The sequence below is a fragment of the Eurytemora carolleeae genome, unplaced genomic scaffold (assembly GCF_000591075.1).
Source record: "Eurytemora carolleeae unplaced genomic scaffold, Eaff_2.0 scaffold348, whole genome shotgun sequence".
Classification (NCBI taxonomy): domain Eukaryota; kingdom Metazoa; phylum Arthropoda; class Copepoda; order Calanoida; family Temoridae; genus Eurytemora; species Eurytemora carolleeae.
In genome coordinates this window covers 114,826-141,205 of record NW_019396241.1, presented here as the reverse complement: position 1 = coordinate 141,205, position 26,380 = coordinate 114,826, and the positions used below count along the sequence as shown (strand labels likewise).

At 30.6% G+C, this 26,380-nt stretch overlaps 1 protein-coding gene across 1 annotated transcript in view; it reads right to left on the bottom strand.

The window, feature by feature from the left end:
- Nucleotides 1–3,417: 3,417 nt before the first annotated feature.
- Nucleotides 3,418–26,380, bottom strand: part of LOC111699126 (uncharacterized) — an 81,420-nt gene continuing 58,457 nt past the window's right edge. Inside the window, exons 19-26 of the mRNA XM_023469705.1 lie at nucleotides 24,833–24,944; nucleotides 21,621–21,704; nucleotides 18,027–18,167; nucleotides 15,217–15,282; nucleotides 14,210–14,392; nucleotides 12,394–12,513; nucleotides 11,659–11,982; nucleotides 3,418–3,463 (exon numbers count right to left, since the gene is read on the bottom strand). Coding sequence (XP_023325473.1) covers nucleotides 3,418–3,463; nucleotides 11,659–11,982; nucleotides 12,394–12,513; nucleotides 14,210–14,392; nucleotides 15,217–15,282; nucleotides 18,027–18,167; nucleotides 21,621–21,704; nucleotides 24,833–24,944 — 1,076 coding nt within the window. The remainder of the gene's footprint in view (nucleotides 3,464–11,658; nucleotides 11,983–12,393; nucleotides 12,514–14,209; nucleotides 14,393–15,216; nucleotides 15,283–18,026; nucleotides 18,168–21,620; nucleotides 21,705–24,832; nucleotides 24,945–26,380) is intronic.

The window sequence follows — 26,380 nt, the reverse complement described above, 5'->3', positions numbered from 1 at the left end:
AAAATCCCCCCCCCCCCACCACATGGGCCATCTTCTGTGCGTCCCTGATTGTTAGGTGCACCCCAGTATGATAATTCCACTGTAGAAAATTACATAAATAATTTATTAACACTTAAGTAATGTGGAAGTGTGTATATATGGTCGAATAGTTTACTTACATAGTTTAAAAAGCTATCAATATTTTTTCAAAAAAGGTATTTTTAAGGGCTGGGCACAATGTTGCAAAGAGGGGGCACACATTTTTTTGCATGCTGAAGCGTGCAACTTGTGCCCCCCCCCCCATAAAATGCTCTCGTAGGCCCCTGAAAAAACAGCTTAATAAATGGGTCCGTTCAGTTACTCCGTGTAAAAAGTATGATTGCTGTGCTTCATATTTATTGGAAATTATATAAAATGACTCAAGTCGATCTTACAATCGTTGTCTTTTCCTATTCAAAAGTTTTATAGACAGGGTGTCCCACGAAACATGACAGTAATGTCTTCTTCCATATTTTTTAAAGTTTTTTTGATACCAAGGAGAACAATAAAAAATATTATATGGCATTCATGAAATAGTAAATTTGATTTTAAAGTAAAACATATTTGAGTAAAAGAATTTTTTAACGAAGTAAAGTGCAAAAAGTCTTTAATATGTAATACAGTATATGGAAGACGACATTCAAAACTATTCACCAACTGTCATGTTTTGTGGGACACCCTGTATCTAACTGTAGGTTTACCTTTTTTCTATAATTGAATACTTTTTTTAAGTTGCAATCAATGTATAGATAAATTCACTTTTTTTGCATCAACAATATTGCGCCAACATGATAGTGCATCCTGATCATAAGTTTATTCTCCCACCAATGGCAGTGCAGTATACTAGTCACATGACATACAGATGGAGTCATGTGATATGATACTGCACTGCCATTGGTGGAAGTTCTATTCACAAGATATTGACGTATTTGTTATTACAAATCATATCTATTAAAAATGAAAAATTATCAAATTCAAATAACATTATAACAGCAGTAGCAAACCTAAGTTTCTTAGGCTCCTCTGGGATATCGTCGTTTTCAGATAGGTTGTGTATTTGCTGAATATGATCCGCTTTATACCTACTATTTTATAAAAAAATCATATGTTTAGAATTTCGTACAAATTTAACATTTTATATCAATTTCTCGAGACAGGAACCGCGGATAGAACTCTCATGGGTCTCGATCAACTACTAAAATGCTTAGGTTTCAGTCTATTATACCCCCTTTCATTTTTCCTTTAAAGTCCCTTTAATAATATGTCCGAAAACTGCATTCTATTTTACAACATTGATAAATGTGTTGTTGCCACGCCTAAATGAGTCCTATTCAACTAGGTTATAGCATTAAGAGTGATGATGGACGCTAATCCTTTACTAAACTTTAAATCTTAGCTACCTCTCCGTGTGTATTTGTCTGAGTGTACACTTAATATAATTTACTGATAAAGGATATTACGAAATTATGGCCTAATGATACAGTACAAACAATAAATATGCAGTACGCTCTCGGAGTACACGTGTATGGGGAGGTTTTGTATCTTAAATTTTACTCAGTTTTATGAGAACAGTTTATTAACGATGAAATATTGCTCTGTAAGACTGTAATAGTACGTCTTCCTGTGAAAATGTAATCCTGCATACGATATAGGAGTAGTGGATTTTAATAGTTACATGGAAAACGAATCTCCATTTAAATATTTTCAGAAATCACCCCCGGGTACTGCAATATACAGATTGACCTTTGGAAGTGAACTACATGGCCTGTACAATTAGTAAAGGATTAGCGTACATCATCACTCTGTATACTATAACCTCGTTGAGAAATAGTTATTCAATCAATTAAACTGTAGACATAATTTCAACTGATCTTTTCCGTGTTTATGGGGAGGGATGTACGGTCCCATTTCTTTAACAACTATATACCTTATTTAAAATGTGAATAAAAGAAAAGAAAAGTTTAAACCTACGCCCCCCCCCNTATACCTTCTGTATAGTACACATACCTTCTTTACAAAACATACCCGGTAGATATATACCTTCCGTATACCTTCTTTACAAAACATACCTGGTACATATATACCTTCTGTATAGTACACATACCTTCTTTACAAAACATACCCGGTAGATATATACCTTCTGTATACCTTCTTTACAAAACATACCTGGTACATATATACCTTATGTATAGTACACAAACCTTCTTTACAAAACATACCTGGTACATTTATACCTTCTTCATAGGTCATGTACCTTCTTTTCAAAACATTCCTGGTACATATATACCTTCTGTATAGTACAAATACCTTCTTTACTAAACATACCTCTGCATATAAAATAAAATACTAGCTTCCACGGCGCTTTGCATCCATATTCGATTTAAGTTTTAAATTATCGATTTTTTTTGGTTGATTTTGAAAAATCGAAAATTTTTTAGACAAATTTTTTCAGTGCTGACTGCTAACCATTTATAAACCACCCTGGGATTATGAGAGGTCCCACAAAAAATTTGGGCCCGATCGGTTCAACCGTTTTGACGTTTATTGGTTATAAACAAACAAGACAAGCAACTTATTATATAGAAACCAAAAAAATCAAAAATTAAGTGGTTGGTGAGGAGATTTTTAAAAATCTCCAAAAATAGAGGTTGTGGGAAGATATCTCCCCTATTCGGAAAAAGAAAAGTAACTTGTTTCTTTTATTTTACTTTTTTAATTTATTGGTGTTAGATTTCTAGTTTTTTTTCGACAATGTAGTCACAGCTGATGGGAAAAGGAATTTTAGATTTAATTTTAATATTGAAAAAAATGGATTTTAGACAAAGTCACAAAATAGCCATTCTTAAACAACGTTTGAAGAAAATATATTAATAAAAAAAGATCATCTCTCTATAATCTCCAAGACGAAGATTTTTTTATTTCCCTTCTAGCTTAGTGGTTTGAACTGAATTGGTTTGGTTTGTTTGTATTGCCAGCTAAAGTCTTCACTGCGGTATTTGTTGTAAAGATATATATCTCAAGAAACTCAGCTAATTATTGCAGTTTTCTCATTTCCGACCCATACAGACATATACAGGGTGGACCCCATACAGACATATACAGGGTGGACCCCATACAGACATACACAGGGTGGACCCCATACAGACATATACAGGGTGGACCCCATACAGACATATACAGGGTGAACTCCATACAGACATATACAGGGTGGACCCCATACAGACATATACAGGGTGGACTCCATACAGACATACACAGGGTGGACCCCATACAGACATACACAGGGTGGACTCCATACAGACATATACAGGGTGGACTCCATACAGACATATACAGGGTGGACCCCATACAGACATATACAGGGTGGACCCCATACAGACATTTACAGGGTGGAGAAAATTATCTGAAAGCAATATTTTCCTCCGAGAGCTCTTCTAATTTTCTCCTAAAAACAGTTTAAAGTCAGCAGGGACCGAATTTAATAATTTTAAGAGGTCGCTGAATTACCTACCACCGGTTCAAATCCTGAATCACTGATTTAGATTCTAATAAATATTTACCTAGTTATTAAAATTCATTAAATTTGGTCCTGGACTTTTTAAATGTAACTTTGAATGATACACTTGTCAGCATTGTTTTATAAACAATTATTGCAGTCGCCCGCTTTTTTAAACACCCTGGTCGACAGCATGTATGAATGGTTCTATTTTATGTTATTATGAAACTCCCTGCATAAAATATTTTAATGTTTATCTCTCTGCTTGTATGATATACCCTGTATAAAATATTTAAATGGTTCTTTTCTCTGTTTCATGGAACACCCTGTATAAAATCTATTAATGGTTCTTTAATATCTGTTTCTATGAAACACCCTGTGTAAAATATATAAACGATTCTTTTATCTGTTTGTATGATACACCCTGTATAAAATACATAAATGCTTCTTTTATCTGTTTTAAAAGGGAATTATTCTCGTCTAGGGAAAGTAAAGTGCTTTGTCATTGTTTTGTTGGTAAACCTAGATCTAGGATAGAATAGAATAGGAATAGGAATAGAATAGGAATATATTAGGAATAGAATAGAATAGGAATAGAATAAATATGGAATAGGAATAGGAATATAATAGAATAGGAATAGAATAGAATATAATAGGAATAGAATAGGAATAGAATAGGAATAGAATAAAATATAATAGGAATATAATAGGAATAGAATAGGAATAGAATAGAATAGAATAGGGATAGAATAAATATGGAATAGAAATAGAATAAAGAATATGAATAGAATATGAATAGAATAGGAATAGAATAGGAATAGAATAGGAATAGAATAGGAATAGAGAACAGGAATAGAATAGGAATAGAATAGGAATAGGAAAACAATAGGAATCATATTGCAAGAAATTACGGTAATTGAATATGTAAATATGAAATATAAATTATATTATTTTATATATGTATGATTGTAGATATATGTATGTTTATTAGTTGATACAATTTATAAAACATATATTATAATTCATTTATACACATTTCAAACAAACATATACATTATATATATGCATAGATATGTAATGTACATTTTAAATTATTTGTTTTATTGCACAAGTTTGCTTGTCAAACTGTGCAATGTGCATTATTGTGTAATGTAAATCTACGTTTGAAGTAACAAATGAGAAACCTAATTTTTTAGTAACAAATAACAGAAATGGATTTTAAAATCTTAAGATGTTAAAAAATAAATGTATAAACCATGTTTTAAAGATATAACAAGATATATTTAGAAAATAAGATTTACCAAGTCATGTCAGGATGTAAGCTGACAAATTGAGATGAATATTTGAGATTCCAGGCAGATATTCTTTCTTATTTTTATACAATGTAAACACAATTTTATTGATATACATATTTAGAATATACACGCTCACCCACAAAGGATGAGACTTTAAACCGACTGGAAACTTTTAAAATATGACGATCTAAAGTTAAATTCAGATTTCTGCTTTTAGTTACTTGTTTAACAGTTTAAAAATGAATAAAAGGAAACAGACAGTATGAATTCCATACGGTCGTCTCTGACGTCTCAAATGAAGAGAAATCATTTTCACGAAACATAAATTTTGAAAAGAATATCCTAGAGGAAGTGTAAAAATAAACATTATCAGTTTATTGGATGATTCGAGACATTTTTTCTTTCATAAATTTGAAAATGTCTTGAAGGCATATTGAAAATAGAAAGGGACTGTTGACAATATTTAGAAGAAAACAGATCTGTGGTCAACAAACCTTTATTTAAAGAATTAGAAACTTCAGAATAAACTGTACTCTTTGAACTTTAAATGTTTTTTTAGAAAAAGGTTTCCGTCGTTTTCTTCCTTTTCTTTGCGTAAAAATACTAAAGTTGCTTTCTCTCCATCAATTAATCAATAGAACACCTAAAAATGTCGATGTTTAGAAAGATTTGTTTTTAAAGAAAAACTAAACTAAAGTTTTTCCGATTTTTATTATAAGATATATAAACATATACAGTTTTTTGTAGTTAATTTGTTATATTGAGTTATTTCCATTACGTCTGTTGTACCAAAGAGTGATTATTTGCGTCAAACTCTAGTTTTAATCCTTAGATTTTTGCAACCTAATATTTCAAACTATGAATTATGATAGATCAAAATAGTCATAGTTTACATCATCAGGTTGCAAAGATATAGGAATTAGAAAATTTAAGGTGGTTGTGAATAATTAGTGCATTTATTCAAAACAATTGAATTAAAAAAACAATGTGTTATTATTTTTTGTCGAAATATATAACTCTATAAACTATATTTGTAATTTGCATGTTGTGTATTATAATCGTATCCAGTCCTCTAAATATAAATTAATGGATCCTGTTTTCTACATCATTAAGCTTCATATAATCATAAATATAAATAGAATAATAATACACTCTATATATTTCACATTAACACATTGAGAGCTTTCAATACATGATACCGTGTTTACATGTTTTAGAGAAAATAACAATTATTTCCTCATAAAAAAAACTATAGCGTAAAACTTGATCATTTAGGTATGCAAATTTAAAAAATTCTATTTCTTTCCTGGGGTCATGTAAGGTTCCAAAAAAAATTTGGGCCCGATCGGTTCAACCGTTTTGACGTTTATCGGTTTTCAATACGTTTTCAAAAATTGAAAGTTAAAGGTTAAATACATTCTCTTTCTTCATGTCACTTCATTGAATTTTTATCTCTATTTTTTTGGGACTCGTTCTGATTTTTACAACAAGTTGTGCATATAATTTTACCCAGATTTGTTGAAAATTCTGGCTTGCAGACCTAATTGAAATGTACTGCGTTTGTACTGCAATGTGATTGTGTAAACCTTGGATTTTTCAAATTTTGACTTGTCAACAGTAACACAAAGTATGAAATATCAAAAGTTTACAGTTTCTGGATAGGATGTAATTTTTTCCTTATAAATATATCATAAATAAACATATTAAAATCCAAATAAATTTTTTCGTAGGTACTAAATGTGTTCAAAAATAAACAAAACTGAAAATTTGAAAATTTTATTTTTATCAGGGCGGTAACAATTTTTTAAATGATTTTGACAATTCGATTTACTAATTTTATTAAATTAACTATGTTAAAAAGATTTATATAATCATTCTTTCAGTAAATAATCTATGTACAGTAAAAATTTGAAATTCAATATTAAATAAAATATTTTCAAAGATGGCAGTTACTGTATAAAGGCTTGGAACTGTTAAAATGTTTGAAAATTAACTAGATACTCAATTTGTTTAAATAAAGTAGAGAGAAATTTTCAAACCCAAAATTCGCGTTTCAATTATTTCATAAAGGGATTGTCGTTAAAATTTAAAAAAGGGCATTCACAATTTACAATGGTACCCTTTTACCCTTTGTCTGATCAATGATGTGGCAGATTTAGTCGTTGTTTTGTTTTTAAATAAGGTTTATTCTAACAACTTCCTCCATTGTTTCTACAACCAGAAATGCGCAAGTCCCTTTTAGTGAGCAACCACAATTAAAAGTAACAATCTATAAATAAAACAAGACATTCGTATATTTATATGTTGTCTATAGCGGCCAAACGGCTGAACCAATTGGGCTGAATTTTTTTTGTGGACACTCACGGGTGGCCGGGGGTTGTTAAAGGCTAAAAAAATATAAATATAATTTGTTTTTTCAAAATTTTTTCCAATTTTTTTTACGGGCAACGCCGGGCCCTTCAGCTATTATTTATTAAGAAGATAATTTACATATGATGCAATAATGATTAGACAAGACTTTTAAGGGTACCGTTGTGAATTACACGCATACATGCCACTCTGCATATGCACTTGAAATTACTCGACTACATCTCCTTTAATAATTTGAATCTAAAGTTTGTGTCTCGATTATTTTGACTTGAGGTTAATCTTATTAAAGTAGTATCTCTTAATTAGAAGTTTTTAAAAGTGTAGTGTTGCAAGGAAAATTTTAAAAGTGTAGTGTTGCAAGGAAAATTTTTATTTTAAAATGAAAGTGTATTTTGCTGGGTAAATTTTATTCTAATTCAAAGAGTTAGTAAGAATTTATGTGATTTTACAGGGACTATATTTTTTGGATCAATTATGATTGAACTTCAACGAGAATTCAAAATATATCGCCTCCAAAAAGCCTATTATGCACATTGCTCTGTTTGTGCTGCTACAGAAGGCTGAACGATTAAAAGTAATGTGCTGGGAGAAATAAAGATTTTTTATGTATTTTGTGTATGGAAAAGGAGGGTTAGAAAGATTGGATTAAAAAAAGTTAATCATGGTTAATCCTATAAACCCTCTTTCTTTCTTAACAGAACACACCCTTTCAGCACGGCAAAATAATTGAATAAAGCTTTTATTTTGTTTAAACCTTGTTCGCTGTAAATTGAAAATGTGTGAAATTTATCTGCAAGGGATAACTTGAAATACAAAATTAATAGGAAACCAACATTTTTTTATATTACACATGTTCATGAGGATTATACAAAAATTTTAAAACTTAGATAAATAATATATTTAATAATATAATTAAGTCCAATTGCATAATACTGAACGAGAAATGAGAAAGGCGGTCTGTAATTACCATAAAAATTACACAATTTTTAATTGTTTGAGCATCGAGATGAGAGTATGAAACACAATAGAGAAATCACCATTATAATTTTTTTAGGCCTGCATCTATAGTATTTTATCATCTATGGGATATAGAAAAGACATGCTTAGGTACATGAGCTGAGGATAATGAAGATAAAAAAAACGTATTAAAAAACACTACAACTGCAGCGTCAACATTAGTCATCACTCAACTTTTCATTTGAACATGAAATATCTATCTGTAAGTAAAATTATTGATAAAATGATTTAACAGAATTTTTTCAGATTTTTAAATATTGTAAATTATCTATAAAATATCAGCCTACATTTTTTTTAGATAAATCTGCTTTGTAAATTTTTACATTAAATCTTTGATGCAAACCATTTTTAAATAGGTGGTTTATGAGAGTGGGTTTAAATATTATAACTTTTTTATACATTTCAATTGTTACCTAAAAATCTAAATCACGGTATTTAGTTAGATATGCAATTATGTAGAAATAGATAGAGCAGGAATAGATTGATAGGCAAACAAATGAAATTTTAAGAACATATAAATGATAAACTATTTTTTGATTGATAGATATATGGGAATCTTTATCATCCAGAAATCATGAATGATCAGATTAAAGGATAGATCATCCATAGATTAATAGTTTGGAGGATAGATCATCCATGGATTAATAGATTGGAGGATAGATCATCCATAGATTAATATATTGGAGGATGAATTATCCATGGATTAATATATTGGAGGATAGATAATCCAAAGATTGAAACATTGGAGGATAGATATTCTAAAGATCAATAGATCGGAGGATGGAATTCATGGGTAATAGATTGGAGGATGAATCATCCATGGATTAATATATTGGAGGATAGATCATCCATGGGTTGATAGATTGGAGGATAAAACATCCATAGATCAATAGATTGGAGGATGAATCATCCATGGATTAATAGATTGGAGGATGAATCATCCACGGATTGATAGCTAGTAGGATGAATCATCCACGGAATGATAGATTGGAGGATATATCATCTACGGATTGATGGAGTGGAGGATAGATCATCCATGGATTGATAGAGTGGAGGATATATCATCCATATATAATAGATTGGAGGATGGATCATCCATGGATTGATAGAGTGGAGGATAGATCGTCCATAGATTAATAGATTGGAGGATATATCATCCGTATATAATAGATTGGAGGATGGATCATCCATGGATTGATAGAGTGGAGGATATATCATCCATATATAATAGATTGGAGGATGGATCATCCATGGATTGATAGAGTGGAGGAAAGATCGTCCATAGATTAATAGATTAGAGGATATATTATATAATCCACGGATTAAAAGATTGGAGGATTAATCATCCAGGGATAGAAGACAGATAAGTGATCATCCATGGATGGTTGGATAACTACTATACAGTGGTTTCCAAGTCATATGGTAGAGTGGTCAGGTCGTCGTCCACAAAGGTTGCGGAGTCAACCCTGTGTCAGGACACCTCCTCCTTCAACAGATTAATATTCATTGAACAATCAATAAATCAATTATTTTTCAATAAATCAATTATTTATCAATAAATCAATTATTTATCAATAAATCAATTATTTATCATCAATCAATTATTTATCAATAAATCAATTATTTATCAATAAATCAATTGTTTATCAATCAATCAATTATTTATCAATAAATCAATTATTTATTTATCCATCCATTAATTATTTATCAATCAATAAATCGATTACTTAACAATCAATCAATCAATTATTTATCTCTCAATAATACGATCATTTAATAATAAATCAATCAATTATCTAACAATAAATCGATCAATAAAACAATCATTTATCAATCAATTAATTATTTATCAACCAATCAATTATCTATCAGTCAATCAATTATTAATTTATCAATCAATCAATAAATCAATTATTTATCAGTCAGTCAATTATTTTTTTATCAATCAATCAATAAATTAATTATTTATCAGTCAATCAATTATTTATTTATCAATCAATTAATTATTTATTAATCAATAAATCGATTATTTAACAAACAATAAATCATTTATTTATCAATCAATCAACTATTTATTTATCAATCAATTAATTATTTATCAATCAATAAATTATTTATTCATCAATCTATTAATCAATTAATAAATCGATTATTTAACAATCAATCAATTAATTATTTATCAATGAATCAATTAATTATTTATCAATTAATTAATTATTTATTAATCCTTTATTAATTTATAAATTGATTATTTATCAATCAATCAATCAATTATTTATAAATCAATCATCAAACAATATTTTAGGTAGAAGGGGGGGGGGGGTACACACAGTGAGGTATTAGCGGGGGGGGGGTCAGTCAAAATGAATTTATTCCATAAACCTTCTATTTATGTCCAATAAGGCTTGATCGCTTGAGAAATTGTTTTTGAGATAAGTCTCTGATTTGTTTAAATATTATGTTTTAGTTAAGAATTTCGACCGAAAACCCGCTTTTCATTGAAAACCCTTAAAATAGGATTTTTCAACTCGTTACTCTGACTAAATCAAGGATTTAGAGTGCTGCTTGAGCCCCTAAATCTTTTCTGCATGGCTGTTAGAATATATTTATATATTGAAATTATCCGGAAACCCCTGTGCTTTCTTGTTTTTTGCTATAAAATTTATATTTGTCCTCCGAAATACTCGCTGTAACAAAGACGACATCTTAATTTATTGCGGGATTACAGGATCCATTCAAGAATAAATTTATGAACGGGAAAAGTAATTATGCAAGCCACAACTCATACAATGTTTAAAAATGAAAAGATTATCAGAATATATTCATTTTGTCTATTCTCACCATGAAACACAAGACAAATGCATTTTAAGAGGAGTACTGTGACAAAAACATTCACCCCAATGACCCCCCAAAATACCCACCGTGGGTAAGCTTATAATGCAAGGAAAGTTATTTCAGATGTGTACGCATCTTTTGTGCTGCAGTGTACTGTCTCTGTGCGATAATGTAAACACAAGACGGATGTCGAAGCCTAACAGGGGATCCATCTTTCACATAAAAAATCAATGAAATATTTTGGTCATAGGAAACTATTATGTGAATTATCAAAATTTTCAAAATGCAATGCTTTTATCCTCCTCGGATATTAGAGGAACACTGATCCGTCTATTCTTGTTTACAAAAATTCCTGCCCAGAGAGAACTGGTTTCAATATGTACGTAGAGTATACGCGACTGCAATTAACTTTCCTTGCATTATAACCTTGATCGTGGGACACCCTCTCCCAAAATACCCTTGGAGGAAGTGGGCAGCCCCCTCCCTCAATACCTTGTAGGTGAACAATTAGGAAAGAAAACCTTAATTACTAAAAGGTTTGTTAGAAACACTGCCAGAACTAACTTATAATAATAATAATAATAATAATAATAATAATAATAATAATAATAAAAATAATAATAATACCTAAGCCTAAGGATGAGTACTGCTGTGGAGAGTATAACGAATATTCCTGCTACAACTGCAAACCCAACCAGGAGTTTAACTGGGGCAAACACCCTGCAGTTGGGTTCCATCTCATCCCACCCTCCAGGACAATCAGCCACGCCGTCACACCAGAGGGCGGGGCTAATACAACCAAACCCGGGGCAGGAGGTATCACAGGGCGGAGTTACTACTGCAGGTTCTCCTACCAGGGCGGAGGGCGGAGGTTGATAGATGAACTCGAACCAGGAGAAGAATACTGGACTCTGGGAGTGTCCGACTAGTGTAACTAGGATACTGTTAACCCTAGGAATAGAGATGGGGGCGTTAGTTTTTTCCTTCATTTTTTTCGTTCATCGTTCTTGAACGACCCAGGATCTGATGTGCGTTCTCAAAATTATCTTTCATTTGTCATCTATTTCATCAGTTTTATCACGGAACGATAGTTCAGTTAAACCGTTTGTTCAATAAAATCGTGCGTTCAGTAAAACAAACTATCGTTATTTCAAAAACTTTAGGAAAATTCGTTCGTTCGGTAAAAAAACGATAGTTTTTATATTCGTTCAAATGTTTTTAAATCGTTGTTTAAAAACTTTAGTTTTTCTCATATCTCTGAACGATCCAAGTCGTTCGCCAATCGTTCGTTTTTATTCTTCAAGACGACACCAACGTACGCAAAAAAAATAGTTTGTTCACAAAAATGATGCCAATCTCTACCTAGGGTCCAGGAAGTCCAGGGACGAGTTGGAGGGAGAAAGGATTTGTACTGAACCCATCTCAGGGTCCGGGCATATCACAGAGAGTTGAGCAGGAGTTCGAACCACGATACGGTTTCTCCTAGATTCAGGTATAACAATCATATACAAGCAAATTTAAACTGTATGCGCAAAGCTTTACTAAATTTGATTTTCGAAACAAAATTCATATCAAAAAGTGCATATCAAGCCTAACGTTAATATTATTATATTTAATATTATCTTTAAAAAGATTAAACTTAATTGTTAAAAATTGTTAAATAATTCAAGATTATAAATAAAAATAATCTTAAAGGAACCATATATTTTTGCCAAAATTCAAAATTTCTAAGGCCTATATTTCCAATGTGATGGTAGATAACTGTGATATTTTACACATATATTATTTGATATAGCAGAATTCATATTTTGAAATATCTAAGGTCTATGAAATTGTGTTGCAAAGATAAAGGGATTGAAAAGTGTAGGTTTGTGGCAAACACTCAATTCCTTCATAAGAGGCAATGATTTGTATATAATTGAAGATTCATTCTTTGTAAGGAGCAATGAAGAAATTCAAAGAAATAAACACTTTTCGAGTCAGAAAAAACGATTCTATCTTCCAGACTGTAGATCAGACTAAGGTTTTAAGGGTACCGTTGTAAATCGGGCATTGCCATCTTTGCGTGGAGGATCACCTAAAATTACGCTTACAGTCCCTTTAAAGTCCAGAAAAAAAATGTTTTGATTATGTTGAGTATATAGTTGAGTTGAGATGAGGGACTTAATTTCAAAATTTGGTTCAGCAAAAATGTTTCTCTCGGGAATTCTCTGAAAGCTTGAGAAGACGTAAAACTTTTGTAAATATTTTTGTAATCTTAGTTTCATATAATCTCATTTGCTGTATAATTATAAATTTGTACACCGAAATATTTTTATGAAATATGGGGGGGGGGTATAATGTTTTTTACAACTTCCATTAGTTAGTCCCGAGGCCAAAGAGATTAATTTAACTTTTTTCTTCGTCTCAAGTTTATGTTTTAGATATAAGAGGATTAAAAAAGTACAAACAACTTTTTCGAATCAATTTAAAGTTAAATATTAATATGTTTTTTTTCTTTTTTTTATGGAAACATTAAAAAAAAGTTTTTACTCCCTTTTACTTATTTGCTATCTCTTCTTTTCAGAAAATGATTCCAAAAATACGTATTTCTTTGAAACTGATTACTCGCCACAAACACGAATTTTATAATCTTTAAATCTGAATAGAAGGATTTGAAATTTAAAACTTCATAATCTGTATGGAAGGATTTAAATTGGTGATTCAATTTTTAACCAGTTTAGTGGTAAACAGTTCAGCGATCCCGCAAACTCATTAAATTTAAAGTTCTTACTCCTTGTTGATGTTAATATTTGATATTTCAAATTTAACACTTGATCAATATATCAGAATTTAAAGCTTGATATATCAAAGATGTAAGGATTATAATATTTGAGCATGAGGCAAGTGATGAGTTCCTTTGAAAAATAAGAACTAAGAACAGTATTACCCACATAGGATGAGACTGCAAAGACGACTCAAAACTCTAAAAATATGAAGATTTGATTTTTGGTTTCTGCGTTTAATTGAGTATTTTGATGGTTTGCTAAATGATTAAGCACAGAAATAAGGCAGTTTTGGCCTACAAGGAACCCTGAATGCAAAATAATGGACTAAACAAATTCCGTAAAATCGTCTCTGAAGTCTCATCCTTTGTGGGTAACCCTGTAAAATAAAATAAAGTTGTTATATTGGATTCCTTGAACAGGCAGGTACTCCAGTATAAGGTCGTGGTAGGCGGGCCCCAGGTAGGCGGAGCACTATTTGTTTAGGATCCACCGACTCCACCCACCAACCACTCCCTCCGCAGTTGGAGGAGTCTAAACGAACTACTCCACCACGCCGCGTTAAACTGGAGTCTTCACAGCTACGCTCCACAAATCTGGATAAAACTTAACTTTGAGAATTATACTAAAGTGTTTTTGAATAGTGGTCAGCGTTTATATCAATACAATTGAGACGGCTATTCTATTTAAGTTTTGATTTCTTAAAAGCTTTTTTCAAATTACAAATTTACAAGTAAACAAAGAGAAGTTGTTAATTGAAAGCTGCTCTTTGTTTTCATGTTTATGTGTATCTATATCAGAAATAAAAAAAATTGAATCAACAGTCGTCTTCATTTTATTGATATATACGCCGACGACTGTATAAACTACCCTTGAATCTTTTTTTTGAAAAAGAAACATGAAAAATGGGAAAAAATTTAAGCGACATTTTTTTTGGCAGGGAAGATTCCCATACACTTTGAGGACAAGATTTCATCAATCTGAAGATGTAGTTGAACTGAGTAGACGTAGTTGAACCAACTCTTATCAACTTAAACCGGTGGTTCAACTATGTCCACATTTCTTCTTCCCTTAAATTTGAAGGGACCTGTAAAAGGAAAAGAAAAGATTACTTCTTTATTAAAATTCCGATGAAAATCCCATCAAGTGATAATTCAAATATTTTACATTTGTTAAAAGACTTTAGGCGATGAACAATCTTTTTTATATTGAGATATAAGAAATATAAAACTAAAATTTAATCACAATTTTTTTAGAATTAAAATATAAATGTTTTATTTCTTATCCCAAGTGCTTAGATGTAAACAGTTTCAAGTTGTAACTGTAGTTTCAAGGCTGTAAATAAAGTGTCAAGTAAAAAATCAAAATATTTAGTAAAAGTAAAACAGGAAAGAATTAAATATATTCTGTCAAGTTGTTCCTAAATGTGGTTCGAAGAAAGAAATCACTTGAGTCTTCGTTCTTTTCCATCTCATCAACTACAAACCTAGAGTAGTGCACAGTGAGCCAAAAATCCAAAAATCAACTACAAACCTAGAGTAGTGCACAGTGAGCCAAAAATCCAAAAATCAACTACAAACCTAGAGTAGTGCACAGTGAGCCAAAAATCCAAAAATCAACTACAAACCTAGAGTAGTGCACAGTGAGCCAAAAATCCAAAAATCAACTACAAACCTAGAGTAGTGCACAGTGAGCCAAAAATCCAAAAATCTACGAGAATTACGTCAATTTCTTTTTTTAAACTAAAGCTAAAAACAAGTGCTTTATATTTCTAATATGTAAAAGGTAAAATTAAAAGCCAAGGCGTTACACAACTTCCAAGCTCAAGTTCTAAGTTCTGCTTTAAATTTTGTTTCAATTTATAAAAAAGGCCTATAAAAAATTTATAAAAACAGAGTTATCGGTCGAAACTTTTTATTCTAATTGATTGTTTTGTAAATCTAACTGATTTGAGTAAAACACTAGCGGAGAAACAATTGAAATATTTTGATGTCCCGTTGGAGCATGCATGGACAGTTCTGATTTTACAAGAATTGTTAAATACAAGAATGAACAATTTATATGTTGAAGGATTCGATAATATTATAATTACAGAGATGATAAATATGTTATGCTATGAAGATTTAACTAATTTTAACTCATTTTTGTTGGTTTTTTATTTGAATTTAAAAAAAAACTTCACAAAAAACAAGAAAAAGTAAGAATATGGAAAATGTATCTAAAGTTTGTAAAAAAAGGAGTGGATAAGAACTTGAATATATGAACAATTGACATCTTTGACATCCAGCGAAATAGTTGGACCAATAGGCCGATATTTTTTTAGGAAACTCATGGGTACCCTGGGGGTAACATAAGCTAAAAGTGATTTAAAATTTCACGGGGCAACGCCGGGCACTTTAGCTAGTCATTTATAAAAATGTTCATACAAGGTTAAAGTTTAGATTTAATTGAACCTGCAGTTTAAATAAATCCCAAGAAAGGAATATATAAGATTGTAAACTTAATATTGAAAATTGATAAGATATTTGTAACTTTAAGTTTCTAAACAATTCACTTAATGAATTTGATATTAGAAGATATCTTTCTATTTACAATAATTAAATGCTCAGTTACAATATTGTGCGAATAAGAGCTTGCCATATTTAATTAAATTTGTGGAATTAATTTAAATAAAATAAAATAGCTTTCTTTCAAATATTAAGAGTTTTGGAGTAACAACACATTTCTATTAAAGTCTGTTAAAAACTTTTGAATAAATCCTTTGGAATATTCCAGCCCAGACTTAATTGCTCAAGGGGAAACAACACCTTAATCTATTAAAATGAATCTTTATGAGTTAGGCTTGTCGCGAGCATTTTCAGTTTTTAAACAATTGGATTTTCAAAATATACAAAAATATTTAATCTTCAGCTGAACACTCTTGTATTGTGGATATCACGATCAACACTTGATCTCTTTTTGTTAATCTGCAGATTAATTTGATCTTTATTTGATATCCAGGAAAGTATCTAATATTAAACCAATCAGAATGTCGCTTGCAGAAATCGAACAGCCAATCGGAAGCAGGGAAATTTTCGCGCAACCAATGATAGAACTTCACTGTTCGGAGCCAAGGAGGGATAGCCAAAAGAGAGGATTGAGCAGAAAATCAAAAGTGCCCAAAGTGGATGTCGAGATTAAGCTATTGGGATTATAACTATTAAACACAAATGTTCCCAGCTTTTAATATTTCAAATCAAGAAAGTACACAAATCCACTCTTAAGGCCAAGCCAGGTCTCACAAAAAAATTAAATCACGACGTTTATAGGGTAGCAATCGACTGATCAACAAAAATACAGTAAAAATTGCGATGACATTTGATTGAAATAAAATTGTTTGATTGAAAACCCAAATATTGCTTTCAGATCAAAGGAAACTTCTAAACGAAACCTTTTTTTCATGAAAAGAAATGTGTATGTAAATTATTCTATACAAAATATTTTATTTTTTGCGCTATTGTACTTTAAGCCATAGAAAGATTAGAATATATTTAATTTTTCACAGTTTAATTAATTAAAGAGTTTAAATTTGCAAATTTTATCCAAGGAATTCGCAGAAAAATCGTACATTTAACATATATTAAGTTAATAAGTCGAATTTTAAATTTTTGTAGTTTTCAGAATGTTAATTTTATACTAGGCCATTTCTCCAATATGAATTCTTGATATATTGATAAAGTAGTCTGCAGCACACAAGAAAGATTTAAAAAAGAAATAAAAAATAATTTTTAATTCTTCGAAGGTTTTGTTTTACCCACAGAACAGAGATTAAAATAGAAGGGAAATAAGATTATCCCTCGGTATGAAATTGTTTAGTCCCTCTGAGCCTAAAAGGAGTTCAAAGTTTAAAATTCATGTAAATAAATTCATAAATTATACGCAGTACATCACACTAATTCAGTATGATCCCTATATATATTTCCGTTACAATTTCTTAGTTTATAAAGGTTATGCTGAAATGAACTCGTGAATGCTTGACAGGTTGTCAGGTTGTCAGAGAATTGATTTAGAAAAAATTAAATAATTTTCAAGAATTTTTTTTCTATAAAAAGATGTTCCAGGCACCAAAAGGTTAAATAGGCCAAATGTGTGAAGTACACTCATGCAGTTTAGAAACAGTACAACAAAATGGCGGTTGTACACTTCTGGACTTATTTAAACTCTATACTTATCTATTCTCTGTTGTTTGACCTGACTAGTATAGAGTTAGATGCCGAGACAAAGTTAGCTCCGTGTATTTTCTGACAATAGCACTGGGATTGATCCAACCCTTCTCCTTCAACTTCACTGATATATACTCCAGCTCGGGCTCCAGAGGAATCACATCTGTACCTGGATATATACCTGGATATATTGCTAGATCCGTTTGATTTGGCTGGTAAAGTCTATATTCAGTTAGAATGTGTTTAATTAGTGTGTTTTTAAGTACTACACCATTTTATATTAATTTTTATATTTGTGGTTGAAAATAAATCTTAACAATTTTCTAAATTTGTTCCAAAAAACTAACCTTAATCGTTTCTTTGATCAATAATAGTCAGCTATCTCAAGCATTCTCAGGAATTGAGACTTTGCCATTAACTCAGATTTTATAATCCTTATATCTTTGCAACCAAATGTTGTAGACCTTAGATATGCCAAACTATGAATTCTGTCATTTTATTTTGTTAATGGTTATTACCATCAGATTGCAAAGATATAGTGATTTGAGTTTGTGACAAAAAATCAATTCCTTTAGTATAATTGAACTCTTGAATTAAAAAGTTTCCATTATGATATTTAATTTATTTCTCTAGTTAAACTGTAATTCTGTATTCTCAATTGAATTTGTTCAAATCAATTTATACAGGGGTGTATATTTTCAAAATCATTTTTGATGATTTGGGGGAAATAATGAAAAATTTGACATCAAAAAGCATTTTTTTAATCATTTTTTAAAATCTTTTGCCCAAAAGTTCATGTTTTCCCCCGATTTAGCGAACAAAACCCTAAACAAAATCCTAAACAAAATCCTAAACAAAAGCCTAAACAAAACCCTAAACAAAACCCTAAACAAAACCTTAAACAAAACCCTAAACAAAACCCTAAACAAAACCCTAAACAAACCCCTAAACAAAAAATAAATGATTTTTGGGTGAAAAAGGAAGGGGATTGGAAAATATGTTTCTAGAAAATACACACCCTTGTAATCTATTTTTGTAGTTTACAAACAATAGTTGAATACGATTAACAGAACATTGAAATTCAGATCAGGGAGGAAATTCAAGTTGGCAGAGAGCTGTATTCACAAAACCTCTCTCAATAATACTCATCACACAACAGATTAAAAATACCAACAGATTTTTTTTCAATAAATTAAACAGACGTCAAAAATACTTAAATAAATCTTTTAGGTATACAGCGAGAACCAGACAACTCTAGAATAGGAAGACGACATTAAAGCAAGGATCAAGTGTATTTGACGTTGTTAAAAATCGAATAGTTTAACTAGTAAGTTATTAAATCACTTATTAAATGAAATGGGTCTGTTTGTATCGCACAATTGCTGTGTCTCATATTCATTGGACTGTTTAAAGTCATAACTAGGGTCGGATGGTTCGTTTTCATTTTTTTAAAAAACGATCGTATTGTTTTGAGAACGACGAAAAAAACGACTTTTTAAAAATATCGTTTTTAAAAATGATTGTTTTTGAAAACGACCCTTCGTTAACGACCGATAACGAATGTTAACGACGACCATTCGATAACGATCATTAACGACCTTTTAAAGAGAAAAAACACAGTAAATATTCAGGTTATTCAGATTCACTAGCGAAATTTTTTTTAACGATCGTTTCAAAAAACGATAGTTTTTTCCAAAAACGAAACAATCGCGTTGAAAAAAATAAAAACAACAGTTTTTTCGATCGTATATAAAAACGATTAACAACCTTTTATTCCGCAGTTTTCTGGTTCTCACGGTAGGATTTAAATATAATCCTGTATCGTTTTAAATTCAGTTTAGTTTCATTCTCTCAAAATGCAAGAATACCATCAAAAGCCAAATATTCAAAGAGAAAAACCTCAAAAAAATGTACGCTAAACAGTTAGGGATGCAATCTTTTTAAACAAACTAAAACATTTTTTCATTTCATTCTTCACTTTTCTTCCTTCCTTCCTCGCCCATTCTTCCTTTATACTTCTTTAATTTTTCCTTCTTTCCTCTTTTTCACTTTGTCCTTTCCTCTTTTATTCAGCCTTATTTTTTCCGTTTTTCCTTTTTCTTTTTATTCTTTCTTCTTTCGTCCTTCTTTTTTCATTCTTTCTCCTTCCTACTTCCTTTTTCCTTTTTCATTATCCTTCTTTACTTCTCATTCTGCCTTCTTTTTCATTCTTCCTTCTTACCACCCTCATTCTTCCCTCTTTCCTCCTCCGTTCTTTCTTCTTTCTACATTCTTTTTTCACTTTTTCGTTTTTCATTCTTCCTTTAATTTTCCTATTTTCCTGTTTTATTCCTCTTTCTTTATTTCTTCGTTGCTATCTTTTTTATTTTCCCCCTTTCCTCCTTTTTCCCCCTTTTTTCCTTTTTCATTCCTCTTTCTTCATTCTATTTTTTCTCTTCCATTCTCCCTTCTCTTCTCTCTCTTCTTTTCTCGATCTTTCTTCTTTCATTATCCAATTTTCCTTCTTTAACCTTCTTTCTTCTTTCCTTTTTCTTCCTCCTATTTTACTCTTTCTTCCTACTTTCCTCTTTCTTCCTTTTTTACTCTTTCTTTCTTCTTTACTATTTCTTCCTTCTTTACTCTTTCTTCCTATTTTACTCTTTCTTCCTACCTTACTATTTCTTCCTTCCTCAATCTTTCTTCCTTCTTTACTCTTTCTTCCTTCTTTACTCTTTCTTCCTTCTTTAACTCTTTCTTCCTTCCTTACTCTTTCTTCCTTCCTTACTCTTTCTTCCTCCCTTACTCTTTCTTCCTTCTTTACTCTTTCTTCCTTCTTTACTCTTTCTTCCTTCCTTACTCTTTCTTCCTTCCTTACTCTTTCTTCCTTCCTTACTGTTTCTTCCTTCTCTTCTCCGAAATACAGGGACTGCTTACAATATTTTTTTCGTAGGGGGGGAGGGGGGTTAATCAAGTGAGTTCGCTCGCCATCCCCCCCCCCCCGAATTATATACAGATAATTTGGTCAATTTTATGTCAAACCCCTTACAATTGGGGGTAGGAAACGTGCTTCCAAATTTTGGATTTTTATACATTCTATAAAACATCCTTTATTTCAGGATTTCTCTGACTAGGTAAGTATTCCATGCTTCTTAAAATCCGACTAGAATATTTTATGTTTACACTATAGAGCCTGTATTTAATCAAAACAATGCTTTACAACGCAGTACGGTTTTTTTCTATCTATCTATCAAATTATTTCGAGCAATTAACAAGTTACTGTGACCGTAAATGTTCACAATTTACTCTGTATACGTTCCACTTTTGATTATTCAGTTTATGAGATTATGGTATTTCTCCCTTCTCGAAATAGGTGGTCAAACACCGACTATAACCACCTTAAAGAGACTGTAAGTATAATTTCATGTGACTTGCACATTTCTTACTTTTCAAGTCAGACGGGATAAACTATCTGAACCAACACTTTCGAGTCAAACTTAAACGAAGTTATCTTTCACATTTTTGATCAGATTATGGTTTATAAGTACCGTTGTAAATTGAACATTGTCATCTTTGCACACAGGGTCACTTGAAATTAAGGTTACTAGGTCCCTTTAAGATTTCATGAAACCTCTCTTTAACTAACCTGGCAGTCTCAGCATCAAATACTGTTCTACAAGGTCTAGAACCCATACTTATATTCTCTAGGTTTAACTCTACCCTTTCATTCCTAGATAGATAGATAGATAGATAGATAGATAGATAGATAGATAGATAGATAGATAGATAGATATACTTATTGATATGAAAATAAATATATAAATATATGGATAAATTTACAGATAAATAGATATCTATCTATTCAAAAAATATTGATGCTGTTGAAATTATATTTGACTTTCTTTAGAATATCTAGTATCTACATTTGTTAACGTGTTTTCTCTAAATAATATAATATATATATGTAACTATATATCTGTGAATAAATATATATATGAATGTAAATAAACATATATCTGTATTGAAGAGCTGAATATCTAATTATAATGATGGAGTTAGTTTTCAGGTTGGGTTATACCTTTATATATGTATACACTTTGCTTGTCTTGCTTGTTTGTCTGTCTGTTTGTGTCCAATAAACGTCAAAACAGACAAACTAGCCGGGGCCGATTTTTTTTATGGCAACTCAAATGATCCAATAGATTTTTTTCGGAAAAATTGAATAAGGAGAAATGTCCTCATTTATAATTTCTAAGAATCTCCCTATAATGTTAATAGAAAAATACGCAAAATTTTGAGTTTTACAATTACGAAGCAAGAAAGACGACTTAAAGAGCAACCTTGCGTGCAAAATTATCAGTTAAAGGGGGGCTCTTAGCACAATTTACATTCATTCATATTATACATACGGGCCGGTGCCCCACATCATTCATATTATACATACAGGGCCGGTGCCCCACATCATTCATATTATACATACAGGGCCGGTGCCCCACATCATTCATATTATACATACAGGGCCGGTGCCCCACATCATTTCGGATCGTTTATGGCTCGAAATTGTGATTTTTGGGCTAATCAGAAAATTTTAAAGAATGAATCATTTTCAAAAATTGTATAAGCCTAATATAAAATTTCATGCAACAGCAGGTCTTTCGAGTAATTATGTGCGTATTTCTTCGTTAAATATTGGAGATAATCCAATAAAATATGGGATGTTCTGTATATCTACAAAATTTAAAAAACAATGTATAGTTTTAACAGTGCACATTGTATAGTTTTAACAGTGTACATTGTATAGTTTTAACAGTGTACATTTTGTTTCTTTTTCATGTTGAGTCACGTCAAATTTAAGTAAAGCTGAACTCAACCCTTGCGTCGTCCAAAAAATAACATTTTCTAATCCCCATATCTTTGCAATCTAAAGTTAGAAAGGAATTGAGCCTTTGCTACAAACTCTGATTTCTAATCCCTATATCTTTGCAGCCCATTGTCAGAGACCTTAAATATTTCAAACTTTGAGTTCTGTTAGATTATAGACTATTTGCTCTCTATCAGAATGCATAGTTTAAAATAAAAAGGTTTTCATCAAGAATTAAAAAAAAATAATTAAAAAGTCGCAAATATTCAGATCCAATTGAAATCTTGCGTATTTTCAATCCTATCCCCTCTTTTTGAAGAGATAAATGTTGAATTTCTAATTTGCAACCAAATAAAGGATTTGAGTTTTCGCTTCAAACTCAAATTTGCTAATCCCTTTATCCTTGCAATCTGATGGTTTAAACCTTTGATATTTTTCAAAATTGGAATATTCTATCGGACAAAATTCAAAGGTCTACGAAAGCGGTTTGCAAAGATATAGGGATTAGAAAATGTGATTTTTTGGGCAAAAAGGTTTAAATGGATCCTTTTAAATTACGTCTACAGTTTCTTAAAACGGTGAACAACAAAACAACATTTCATAATTTTTGTTTCTGTGTTAGACTATATAAACTAGCAAATAAATATGTATAAAAGGAATAGAAAGGTTTGAGAAATATAATAATAGAATATGCTGTTAGACTATATAAACTAGAAAATAAATATGAATAAAAGGAAAGAAAGGTTTGAGAATTATAATAATAGAATATGCTGTCAGACTATATAAACTAGAAAATAAATATGTATAAAAGGAATAGAAAGGTTTGAGAAATATAATAATAGAATATGCTGTTACACTATATAAACTAGAAAATAGATATGAATAAAAGGAAAAGAAAGGGTTGAGAAATATAATAATAGAATATACTGTTAGACTATATAGACTAGAAAATAAATATGAATAAAAGGAATAGAAAGGTTTGAGAAATATAATAATAGAATATGCTGTTAGACTATATAGACTAGAAAATAAATATGAATAAAAGGAATAGAAAGGTTTGAGAAATATAATAATAGAATATACTGTTAGACTATATAAACTAGAAAATAAATATGTATAAAAGGAATAGAAAGGTTGGAGAAATATAATAATAGAATTGTACAGAATATGCTGTTTGTATTTTGTGTTATTGTCAAACTTTAAAATTCAAGATTTCAAGATTTTATATTTTATTCTAGAAATATAAATTTCTAAACTTGACTTGGACACCATATTTGTAGTTGCCAAATGCACAGTAATCCAAAGAGTCCTTGAAAACTAATGATAAAAAATAAGGTGCACGAATGATCCACATTAATGATTGCAGAACCAGATGCAATATTGATGAAGTGCTTTTCTGTTCGGACGCAAAAATAAAGACGTACATTATACTAGTAATGTATTATTATAATGAGGACGCGCAATAATGACTCACTTTGCGGATGCACTTTTAAGAACACACTTTTTTTTGGGGGGGGGGGGGGCAAAATTTTCAAATTTTTTTAAGAATTTTTTTCTTAAAATGACAAAAAATCAGATTCTCAAAAAGTTAAAAATCAAATCATTCTTTGGTAAAATAGCTCAAATTATCAATTTCGCATGAAATATTGCATTGTAAGTTAACATAAATTATAATCATTCCAGCTGTTTGTGTAATCATATTCTAATAATCAAGAAATTTTCATCAGTACATATATATGATACAGATTAGAGAGAGGGGGGAGGGTAGGGCATACATATTGAGCATGAGACAGATATGGGAAGGGAGCGGGTTACGTTCCTTAAACATGATACAGATGGGGAGGGGGGGGGGTTATCTAACAATTAAATATGATATAAATGGGGAGGGAGGGGAAAGTACCTACATCGAACAAGATACAAATAGGGTGGGGTGGGGGTCCCTCCAATAAACCAGATGCAAATAGAATAGAGGTGGGGGGAGTGGGGGGGTTACGTACCTTGAACCCCTGATAAGAAATGAGCAAGTTAGGTTTCTCCTCCCTCCTCTACCATAGAAGAATACCCCACCAGGACTAGAGAAGGTATGCAGAGCATCAGATCGAAGGTTTCCTAAAAAACAGAAAAAAGTTTTATATCTGTAACCTAATTAAGTCAAATTAAAATTGATTTCATTTTATTGATATATTTCATTTTGAATTTCCAACATGTAACATAATAAACGAATTAAGTCTTTGTCACAAACACATATTTTCTAATCCCTATATCTTTGCAACCTTTGCTATATTAATTCATAGTTTGAAATATCTATCTTACGACATTGGGTTGCAAGGATATTCGAATTAGAAAATTAGGGTTTGTGGCAAAGACTCAATTCCCTTTGTTATATCCTTTAAGTGAATCGTAGTTGAGTCATTTTATAGGTAACAATTTCATTTATGTGACTTTGAATTTATAAACTATTTTATTAGGAAAGATATTAATTTTTATTTTAAAAATAGGAAAAAGCTTTATATCTCTAATATATCACGTCCATTAAAATAAACTTCATTTTAATTTTTACGTTTTCCATTGTAACTTCTCTTATTGAAGAGCAATTAAGAAAAAGAAAATTGTTTTGAATTTCTAACCTGTTACCAGATAAATTTCTAATATGTTACCAGATAAATTTCTAATACATTTACCAGATGAATTTCTAATATGTTACTAGATAAATTTCTAATATATTTACCAGATGAATTTCTAATATGTTACCAGATGAATGTCTAATATGTTACCAGATAAATTTCTAATATATTTACCAGATGAATTTCTAATATGTTACCAGATGAATTTCTAATATGTTACTAGATAAATTTCTAATATATTTACCAGACGAATTTCTAATATGTTACCAGATAAATTTCTAATATGTTACCAGATAAATTTCTAATATGTTGCCAGATAAATTTCTAATCTGTTACTTTTCATACTTGTGCGTAAAATAAAATCTAGAGGAGCTACAAGGTCACAAAGCTGTACCAATAATATCGGAAAACTTCTTTTTTGTTTGAAGTGTCCTTTTTTTAAATATTGTCTTTGAAATTTATTATTTATGTTATTAAATGCATTGAAAAGTTTCAAATTTAAAAGTTTTTTTTTAGTTTTATTCGCTCAATTCCTCGAGCATTTCTTGGTCAATTCTTAAACATTTTTCAAAAGTTCCAACAAATTAAACAGTTAAAATTTTCCTAAATTCCTAAATTTAGTTTTTTTTTAAATTATTTAAATTCCCTTTTTTAAATTGTATTTGATGTATTTGTTAGAACTCCAGAATATGTAATATCAGACAATCGTCTCTAAAAGCTGATTATCTGTGGAAAACCCAATATCGAGAATGCAACAACTGAATATTCAGGTTTGCTTTAAAGGGACTGTCATTGTAAATTCAAGTGATCCTCAATTTTAAGAGGTCCATGTTGACTCACAACGATGACCTTTAAACATGTATTTAAAAATAAGGTGGGAGATATCATCGTTTTTCTAGAAAGGTCTTTAATTTTGACAAT